This window comes from Sus scrofa, chromosome 4, assembly GCF_000003025.6.
Source record: "Sus scrofa isolate TJ Tabasco breed Duroc chromosome 4, Sscrofa11.1, whole genome shotgun sequence".
NCBI lineage: Eukaryota > Metazoa > Chordata > Mammalia > Artiodactyla > Suidae > Sus > Sus scrofa.
In genome coordinates this window covers 92,010,588-92,021,616 of record NC_010446.5, presented here as the reverse complement: position 1 = coordinate 92,021,616, position 11,029 = coordinate 92,010,588, and the positions used below count along the sequence as shown (strand labels likewise).

Below are 11,029 nucleotides of genomic sequence, written 5' to 3'. Positions count from 1 at the left end.
CTTTTTTTTTTGTTTTCTGATGCTAATATGAATGCACAAAATGTTTCTCCATTTATTTAAATCATTACTTTCTCTTGGCAATCTTCTAAAATTTTCAGTGTACGTGACCTGAATTTCTCTTATTAAAATTTTTTCCTATGTATTTTATTCTTTTGGAGGATTTTATGAATAAAATTGTTTTCCTAACTTAATTTTTGATTATTTATTGTTAGTGTATAGAAATATAATTATTTTGGTATATTTTTTTTTTCTTGCTAGGAATTTATTGTACCAGAATTTCCATTTAGTTTTTTTTAAAGTTTTTTTCTAATTATTCAATGGTATTCTCTTCTTGATGCATCATTTTTGACATACTTTTCTTAATTCTTTAACATAGACTTCATTAGCTGGACTTTAATGTTCATTGTTCTACAGCTTTGAAGTTTTTCTGCTATGTCTAACACTTGAGCAACATGAAAGACAATGTCTATTGATTTCTTATTTTTTTCCCTGTGTGTAGTCACATTTCCTTCTTTTTTTCAAGCTTTTTTTGTTGTTGAAAAATGGATATTATAGATAATACCTTGATTCTGATCTCCCCATGATCTCCTGTTGCTCTTTGTTTGTTTGTGGCTTGCTTGGACTAACAGGTGTCTCTGCTAACTTTTCTGTGTTTTTTTTTTTTTTTTTTTTTTTTGGTAATTCTTGTTTTTCTTTTTAATCTGGTTTCTTAGATCACTTCTATGTCAGCATAGCTTAGTAAAGTCATGCTCAAACACACTGAGCCAATAAGGCTTCTACTCTTTGTCAATGGGTCTTTGAGCTGGGAAGAGTGTTCAAAATTTAGAAAGTTTGCAGGTCAGTCCTGACTTTTACTTTCCTCTCCCCTTCTTCCTTTTCTTTTCTTTAAAAAAATTTTTTTTTTCTTTTCAGTGACACATCTGCAGACTATGGAAATTCCCAGGCTAGGGGTCGGATTGGAGCTGCAGATGCCAGCCTACACCACAGCCACAGCAACTCAGGATCCTTAACCCACTGAGAGAGACCAGGAATTGAATTCACATCCTATGGATACTAGTTGGGTTCATTACCACTGAACCATGATGGGAACTCCCTAAATATGTTAGATTTTATGAGTTCATTTTAAACAATTGTTTAGAGTTAACTACATATTTAAAAAAACATTTTATACTGGTATTCTTGCATCACTTCTTGAGTTGTTTGTTAGTTTTTTGGGCTGCATCCACCCTGTCTGCAACCTATACCTCAGCTCATGGCAATGCTGGATCTTTAACCCACTGAGCAAGGCCAGGGATTGAACCCACAACCTCATAGTTCCCAATCAGATTCATTTTCATTGTGCCACGACAGGAACTCTGATCTCTTGAGTTCTTTATTCAGGTAAATTTTTGGTTTTACTCAGATAATTTGTTTCATAAAGAGAGTTTCTGGCATAGTCTTTGACTTTATGAGTGGTCAAGTGTGGATTAATTTTGCTCTCATTGGAGAATGATAATTTGCATGAGTAAAAAAAATTAGAATTATCTCAAAGTTCTGAAATGTTTCCCCACAGCATTGACATGAGGTACCTGGACCCTGTGTTTTTCTCTTTGTAAGAATGTAATGCATGTCTGAAACTTTCTGAGGTTGTTTTTCTTCCTTCCTTCCTTCCCTTGGAATTCAGAACAATACCAGGATGAGACTGAGTATGGATCTTTTTCAACAATTCTGGTCACTATTCTGTGAACTTTCTCTGTAATAAAAGTAGAAGTTTTAGGTTGAGTTTCTTTTTTTTCTCCAAAGAAATTTCATCTCTGAAACCTTAGTGCCTAGGAAACTTCTCCATACCAGGTGGGCTCTAACTAAATGTTAGTTGAATGAATATTTGAAAACCTAACAAAGGAATGGTGTTTCAACTGCCTTCAGGCTGCCACTGCAAATGTCAATGAAAGGAACTAAAATTAAAACTCAACTCAATAATTAATTCTTCTGTGAACATTGCAGTCCCCTTGTCACTTCCCTGCCTCTGGTGAAACTCCCCTGATGTCAGTGACCACCAAGGGAACACCAGGGCTCCCAGGCCATGAGCTGTGATGGAATAGCTGCCTGCCCACCCTTTATGCCCAGAGTAAATCTCGCCACCCATCTGTAGACACACAAACTAATTTGGGGTAGGGTGGGGATCCAAGGCACCTATTTACTCCCCATAGACCCATTCACATAATATGATGGGAAATCTAACTGCCCATAAGCTCATCATATCCAGATCAAGACTAGTCATGGACCCTTCAATAGTGACAACTGGTCTGACTGGGGAAACTGAGCAGAGGGCATTTTCTATAGATCGTCTAATAACTTGTATTACCACTGCTGCTTCCTTTTTTCACTATGGATTATGCACATTTGCCTATGGACTATATGGCTACCTCATAATTCCTGGTGTCTTCTGATAATGATTCTGAGAAGAGCAGGATGAATGGATAGAGGGAAGATTGAGGGAATGGGCAGAAATAGGCAGGAGAGATGAGAAGACTGAATGCAGACCTCAGAGGGAAAACAATGGGTGATTAGAGAAAGACAGTGAAGACCAAGAAGAGGGGGAAGGGAGCCAGAGGGGAGACAGGAGGAGACCACCAGAGATGAGGGATCTGGAGATGGTTGGAAAGTTCATCGGACATTGCTGATCACCTTCCATCACTTCTTCTCCCAGAAGAGGACATTGAGAACCCGTGTGGACTTGACTTCTCCAAGGCTAAAATACACTAAATTTTCCAGCCAGACCACAGACTGCAGACTTCCTCATAAGCCAGGACTTGATGCAATAGAGGAGGGCAGGAGGATGCAGGCAAGAGGAGAAAAAAAATCTGGAAGCCAGATAGTGGGAGAAATAGAGGGGAAATGAGAGACAGTGTGGGAGGTCTGTGGCTGAGGGAGGCTCTAGGGTTTCTCTGGCAGGGAAGTGGGAAGAAGGAGAGGTTTGTCTGTTTGTGTGCAGAGGGAAGTCAGATGAGTATGTGAGAGAGTTGAGAGGGGGAACTTATAGCTGAATTCTGAGGCAGCTTGTCTTCCTGAGCATCCTTCCCCCAACAGAACTTCAGTGATGTTCCTGCTGCCTATGCTCTTCAAAGGATTTCTCTGCTGTGGGGCAAGTGTATTGGGTAAGACATCCCAGGGGAAAGACACCTGTGGTTGGGCACTACAGGGTGGAGAAAGAAGTTCTGGGGCAGATGCTCCTGCAGGATGCCCTTGGAATCTGCATGCCAGGCTAGTTCCAGGTAAACTACCCTTGCCTCCAGTTCAGTTAATCTTTCTGGTTTGAGGGAGAGGAAGCTGGCCCAGGCGGAGGGGTATGGGAAAGCATGCAACCTGTGTAACCATCTCCATCCTTTCTCTCCTCTGTGGGGCCCTCTTTTCCATCCTTTCCCACCCTCTCTCAGCCCTCCAGGTTCTAGAACCCCGTCATCCTGCTGCAGAAGAGCCCCTCTCCTTCCGCATTCTCCAGATCTCCTCCTTCGCCAATCACAGCTGGGTGTGCACCCATGGCTCAGGCTGGCTGGGTGAGCTGCAGACTCACAGCTGGGACAATGTCTTGGGCACCATCCGCTTTCTGTTGCCCTGGGCCCAGGGTAACTTCAGCAAGGAGGAGCTGAAGAACATCCAGGCCTTCCTGAAGTTGTACTTCCACAGTTTCCCGCAGGAAGTGCAGGCCTTCTCCAGTCAGCTTCAGTTTGAATGTGAGTTCCAAGCTAATATTTGCCTGAGGTCTCTAACCATCTTGCAAAGGGTAGATGGTATATGGGCCGTGACCGTCATCCAAACTACCTAACCTTATTCTTTGTCCCCTTTTGATCTTCCCCCTCCTCTGCTTCACCCTTCACTACTGTCCCCACACTAACCCCCACCCCCACTCTATCCCCCACCCCCCACTCTATCCCCCCACCCCCCACTCCATCCCCCCACCCCCTCCCCTTCCATCCTCCCTTCTTCCCCACCTACATGGCCCTACCACATACACAGAAGGGCCCCTGTGTACATAGACTCTCACTCTCCTGAAAATGTTCTCATGGTCTAGATATTGATTAGTTATCTCTTCTTGATTTTCTGTTCAGCATCCCTGGCCTCAGATTTAGCCTCTCCCAACGAGGATTCTTCCCTCCTTTCTACCTGGTCTGTGTGTTCACAGGCCTGTACCTCACTGTGCCCCAGTGAGCTCTTCCAGACCATCTTGTTTCGCTAACAGCCTTCCTATCTAGCTTGTCTCCTGATTAGTTATTTTAAAATAACTTTTTTTTCCATTTCATTAAAACATTTTTAAAATTTACTTATTTTTACATGTATACATTCCTTTATTTCACATTATTATGCTCCATCACAAGTGACTAGATATAGTTCCCAGTGATATACAGCAGGATCCCATTGCTTATCCATTCCAAAGGCAATAGTTTGCATCTATTAACCCCAAATTCCCAGTCCCTCCCACAACCTCCCCCTCTCTTTTGGCAACCACAAGTCTGTTCTCCATGCCCATGATTTTCTTTTCTGTGGAAGGGTTCATTTGTGCCATATTTTAGATTCCAGATATAGGTGATATCATATGGTATTTGTCTTTTTCTTTCTGACTTACTTCACTTAGTATGAGAGTCTCTAGTTCTATCCATGTTGCTGCAAATGGCATTATTTTGTTCTTTTTTATGGCTGAGTGGTATTCCATTGTGTACATATACCACATCTTCTTAATCCAATCATTTGTTGATGGACATTTAGGTTGTTTCCATGTCTTGGCTGTTGTGAATAGAGCTGCAATGAACATATAGGTGCATGTATCTTTTCAAAGGAAAGTTTCATCTGGATATATGCCCAAGAGTGGGGTTGCTGGGTCATATGGTAGTTCTATGTATAGTTTTCTTCAAAATACCTTTTTTATCTCCAAATTTTCTTCCCACAAATTTCCTCTCTTTTTTCCTGCCCATCTCTAAACTTCCATGTGATTCCCCCAGCAGGTTTTCCTTTCCTGAATCTCTTTACTTTCTAGGCTGTTTACTTTCCTCTCCTGTAATTCTTCCCATATTGATTCTCTCTTCCCTATCCACCTGCAGACCCCTTTGAGCTCCAGTTATCCCTTGGCTGTTTAAGTCGCCCTGTGAAGGCCTCAGAATCCTTCTTCAATGGGGCATATCAAGGATCGGATTTCCTGAGTTTCCAAGGAAATTCCTGGACGCCATCTCTGGGAGCAGGGAGTCAAGCTCAGAACGCATGCACTGTGCTCAACCACTACCGAGTTATTAAAGAAATTGTGGAGGTAGCTCTCTATGACATCTGCCCTCGGTTTCTGGCAGGCCTCCTTCAAGCAGGGAAATCAGAGCTAGAACGACAAGGTGAGTCCAACTCTCTTTCCCCTCTTATTCCTAGAATTTTACTCCTGTATTTGAGTTTTCCATTTTTACCTTCCTTTTGAAAAACATAATAAGAAGCTAGAGGGTGAGGTGTGTAGGTTCAGGAGTGTTTCCTAGACAAGAGAAAGAACTGATTAGTCAAACTGCTAAGGGATCTGAGTCACTGATCCGTGGCTTAGGGTGCCCTCCTAAATCCCATTCCTTCTCATCTTCTCCTCTCTAGTGAAGCCCGAGGCTTGGCTGTCCAAAGGCCCAAGTCCTGGGCCTGGCCGTCTGCTGCTGATATGCCACATCTCCGGCTTTCATCCAAAGCCTGTGTGGGTGATGTGGATGCGGGGTGAGCAGGAGCAACAGGCCACTCAGCGAGGTGACATCTTGCCCCATGCAGACGGGACATGGTACCTCCGAGTAACCCTGGATGTGGCAGCTGGGGAGGCAACCGGTCTGAGTTGCCGGGTGAAGCACAGCAGCCTAGGAGGCCATGATATCATCCTCTACTGGGGTGAGAAAGAACTGGGGCCCAGCTGGGGAGAGGATAGTCTTCCTGCAGTCCAAGGAAGCCTTACTCAAGGGCTAGAGAGTGAGGAGCTAGGCAAATGGCTGGGAAGGCTATGCCCTAGAGGATAAAGGTGGGGAAATCCAAATAAAAAAGGATGGAGAATGACAGCAGTTAAATTTCAAGAAAATGCAAGGAGGGAATTAGAGGTACTAAAGAGAAAAGAAAGATGACCTAGTGATTCGGTGAAAGAGAGAGGGAGGGAGAAGGCCAGAGGCATAGAATCAGGAGGAATTGAAATGAGGGCTCTAGAAAATACGGATGAAAACTCCAGGGAGGTCCTCCTGTGAAATGAGGAGCACTAACTGTGGTAGACTAGAGAGTACTTTACAGATCAACTTCCTTATTTTATCCCCAACTAGGTGGAATCTCCATTGTCCCGACATTGATCTGTTTGATGGTAGTAGTTACCCTGGTCCTGCTCGTTGTAGTTGATTCATTGTTTAAGAAGCAGCGTAAGTCATTTCTTGCAGCATTTCTTCAACTTCTTATCAACACATTCTTCTTTCCTCCATTTTCTTTTTCCTTCCCCTTTCTCTCTGATTTTCCTTATTTGAAATCAAGGTCCTCTTCTTCCCCCTCAGCGCAAATTGGAACGTCCTCTCTGCTCATGTCGCCCACAATGACTTTCCCACTGGAGCTGACACCCAAGACCCCAGGAACTCAGGACCTCAGCTCTGCTTGGCACAAGATTTGTGGATCAAAGACAGACTCTTAGAGAAATGGAAAACCAGCCTAAATCAACTCTGGCGTCGTTAGTTTTAATGTCCACATAAAATCCTTTTCTTCTTCTGTTTACACATGGTTCAAACCTATAAACAAAGCGTGATTTTGTTAAAGCAGCTTGTTCTGGAAGAGATCCTGACCCCTTTGGAAATCTGTTTTCTTTTTTTTTTTCTCCACATATTCATCATTATTGATCCTTCAAACTTGAATTCAGATGCTTCTTTTCTTTTTTTTTTGATGAATCTTATTTTATTTTCCATCCAGTTTTATATTTGCAAGATGTATTCATGTTGTAATATTTAGTTTTTGTAGGTACAATGTAGGTACAATGAAATACAGTGAAAACAATTAAAATGAATGAGCTAGTTTAATCACTTATAAATAGCACAGCTGCAGACAAAGTAAAGAAAATGTACAGGGCTGTTCAGTTCACTTATGTATTAAATTTGGCAGCTAGACAAGACAAAGCATAATAATTCTAGAGCTGAAGATATTTGCTCTGTTCATGACCCTGACATATACAGGAAGAAAAACTGAAGCATAGTTGGGGAAATATTCAGCTTCTTCTTCTTCTTCTTTTTTTTTTGGTCCAGGAGAAAAAAAAAATTAGCTTTCTAGAATAGGAAGTAGTTAGAAGGTCACAGTGGTTAGAAAGCCATAGCACCTGGGTGCGCAGAAAAACCAGACTCTCTTGGGTGAGAAGAGACCCAGAGAGCCTTTCCAGTGGTCTGGCCAGTTGTGCAAAAGAAATACATGGTAAAGTTACCGGGAAAGAGCCCTGCACACAATGGCAGCCTGTTTATGACTCTGAGCAGCAGCTTTACCCTGAACTGGTCTATCTTTGATGGACAGAGCCTCAGGCTGAATCCTGTGGCAGCAAGCATTACAGGGTGTCTGAGAGCTAGAGACCTTTGTGGAAAGAGGTGGCAGCACCCTGAGTCTAGTCTTAGCCTTAGAAGAACTTGGCATAATGACCACAGCTCCAATGATACGGCCAGGAGAAGAGGTAGAAATGACAGAGAGGAAGAAAATAAGCCCCATGGTCATGACAGGAGGTCCTACCACTTCAGGCCAGGGATTCAGATGAACAGACATGGACAACTACAGCCCTTCAGGACCCATGGCCAGAGTGGATGATACTTAGAGGAGCCCAGTGGTCCAGTGTGTCCAATGATTTGTATTTGAGTGAATGGCTGTTGTTCTATTGCTATTACATTGGTCCATGATCCTCAATTCATTCAGGCTGGAGGGATCTGAGAAATCGCTGCAAATCTCAAAAGCAAGGCATGTTCCTTTAAGTTTTGATGGGCAGTACTTTAAACTTAGCAACTTTCTTGTCTTATATTAAAGTTCTTTGGCAAATGAACCTTTGTTTTGAAGCTCAGTATAATTGACAATTCCAAAATGATTCCCTTGGCAATTTGCCTTATACTGATTAGATAACCCTATGTTAATATTTTTTAGTGGCATAACCCCATATTTAAGAGCATAATTCCATCATTCCCAATTTAGGACTTGTATCTTCCAAAATGAAACTGGGATGCTCTATTAGTTTGGATTCTCTGAGGAAAGGCTTTCATGCTAGTGGTTTCAAGGAAGAGGAAGGAAAACATGGAGAGAGTGCTAAAGAGAAGGAGGAAAAGCCTAAACAAATCTGCACTATCAAGCTGGGCACCAGCTCAGTCCTGTCAAGACATCCCCAGGTGCATTATTGGATTGTTCACAGAAGAGATCAACTGATGGGCTTCTCCTCCAGGAGTGAGGGGTTGCTGGCTTCATCTCACTGCCAGGTATCAGATGTTTCTTTTCTTAAGAACTTCCCTGGATCTTCCAGTTGAGAGCTCTTCTGTATGCCTCTTCCTAAATAACTCATTTCTTCCTACTCCAAGGAGTGACTTTTACGTTTTTGTGCTTTTCTCTCATTTGCTTGAAAACAAGATTTATGTGTCTATATCTGTGCCCAGGACCAAAACCTCATCAGCTTCATGGGGCATGAGACCTGTGCAGGTATTTCCATCTTGAAATCCTTACTCATTTTGGAAGGAGAGTTGCTGCATTTTCATTTTATACTGGCCTCACAAATTATGTGGCTGGTTTGGCCTGAATGAGACATTTCTCAGTAAATACTGTCTGAAATAAATGTGTTGTCAAATAAAGTGATGTTGTTTTAATGAAATGGCTTTAAGACAATCCAAATTTTATTGAGTTTTCCCATTCACACACAAAAACTTAATTGGTACAATAAACATATATTCAAATTTTAAATTCAAATTCAGTCCGAGGAACTAGGCAAGGAACAGATGTGAAGCCATCTCTCCACTGTCCTCTTCCTGCTGCAAATCTCTTCTGGGGGAATGGTTAGAAATGAAGTCTTAGAAGAGTGAGCCTCCAGATGATTTTTGGTCCTGTAGGTCACTATGTGACCTATCCCTTTCCTCTGAATAGGATGGGAACCATTTGGAGCTTTTTATCTGAGAAGAGCTATGATCTGACTTGCTTTTCAAAGGAGCATTCTGACTGTATTATTGGGAACAGACTTGGGGACAAGGACAGAGTGGAATTGGCAGGACCAATTTCAGGCCTACAGTACTTGCTCAAGAAGACAGTGACAGTATGAAACCACAGCACTGGAAGGAGAGGTGGTGAAAATAGACTCAAAACTGCCTGTGTTTTGAAAATTGAGCTGACAGGACTCGATAGATTCTGGTTGTTGTATTAAGAAGAAAAGGGATTGGAGTTCCTGTCATGGCTCAGTGGTTAAAGAATCCGACTAGGAACCATGAGGTTGTGGGTTCGATCCCTGGCATTGCTCAGTGGGTTAAGGATCCGGCATTGCTGTGAGCTGTGGTGTAGGTTGCAGATGCGGCTCGGATCTGGTGTTGCTGTGGCTCTGGCGTAGGCCGGTGGCTACAGCTCCAATCCAACCCCTAGCCTGGGAACCTCCAAATGCCACGAGAGTGGCCCAAGAAATGGCAAAAAGACCAAAAAGACCAAACAAACAAACAAACAAACAAAAAAAGAAGAAAAGGGATCAAGAAGGACTTCAGGTTTTTCTTCTCAGAAGCTGGAATTCCATTTGGAATTACAATGAACTGAGATGGATCAGATATGGCAGGAACAGATTTGGAGGACAAATGGAGGATCTGGTTTTGGATGTTTAATTTGAATGCCTGTTAAGATTCAGTATGAGGAGGTCAAACAGGACATTGGATTTAGGTCTAGAACTGAGGTGCATCTGTGCTAAAGAACCTTATTTGAGAACAAAGACACAAAGTGTGAGAAGTTCTCTATAGAGGTGAAGATAGCCAGGAACACATAGTTGGAATACAGTGCTGTGACTGCTGGTCAGAAGCTAGTACTCTGGGTTGTGGGTTAGGCTGAGGGCCTAGGGGAAAGAGTGGCCAGTTCTTCCTGAGCATTATAAGAAAGTCTACAAATGTTCCCCTTAATTGAGAGCTGAAAGGTGATCATACACCAGGCCCAATCTGAAGGTCTTCCAATTGAAGGAGTTGAAGGCAGAGAAACAATATTTCAGTTTTGAATGTTATGGGGCTTCTAACTATCTGGAAATACCTGAAGCACAGAGCAATGCCATTCAAAGTGTGGTCCAAGTAACAGGATGAGACCAGGAAACATTTGTAACAAGATAAGTATAGGGACTGAAAGTAAATGTTTGGAAACTTTATGGTAATCCAACAGAGCAATTTTACATATGTTAATCTAACTGTAAAAAACAAAAAGGTCTTGTATGTTCCTTTTATCTTATTTTTGAATTAATTCATTTCCTTTGTGTGTTTTTTTTTTCAAAATCATTAGATCGTTGGTACATAATACATTTTGTGGAAAATTGTCCTTTCATCTCACATAGATTGAGAAGCACAGACATAGATTATGAGGAGGGCATAGTCATAAAAAGACTGGAAATAGGAGTAGGACATATAGGCCTTTGCATACCATGCTGTGTTACTTATTTATTTATTTTTTCGCTTTTTTTTTGTAGGCCCATACCCAGGGCATATGGAGGTTCCCAGGCTAGGGGTCGAATAGGAGCTGTAGCTGCCAGCCTATGCCATAGCCACAGCAACACAAGATCCAAGCCTCGTGTACAACCTACACCACAGCTGAGGCAACACCAGATCCTTAACCCTCTGAGCGAGGCCAGGGATTGAACCTATGTTCTCACGGATGCTAGTTGGATTCGTTAATCACTGAGCCACGATGGGAACTCCCATGCTGCATTATTTAAATGTGATCTCATAAGAAACGGAAGATTGTGTTTAAAAAACATTTTAAAAATTCTTAGAAAAATTTATTTCTAGCATGTGCTAAAATTTACTAGTGTTGTCTCAAGTAAATCAGCAAGGTGATGAAACAA

The 11,029-nt window shown here is 42.2% G+C and overlaps 1 protein-coding gene across 2 annotated transcripts; it reads left to right on the top strand.

Annotated features, from left to right (window-relative positions):
- On the top strand, positions 2,254–8,830 carry CD1E (CD1e molecule). Of its 2 annotated transcripts, XM_005663233.3 has the most exons (6): positions 2,254–3,137; positions 3,417–3,713; positions 5,076–5,354; positions 5,596–5,874; positions 6,291–6,383; positions 6,513–8,830. In XM_005663233.3, the coding sequence occupies exons 1-6, from the start codon at positions 3,080–3,082 to the stop codon at positions 6,644–6,646; spliced, it is 1,140 nt and encodes a 379-aa protein (XP_005663290.1). In that variant the 5' UTR covers positions 2,254–3,079; the 3' UTR covers positions 6,647–8,830.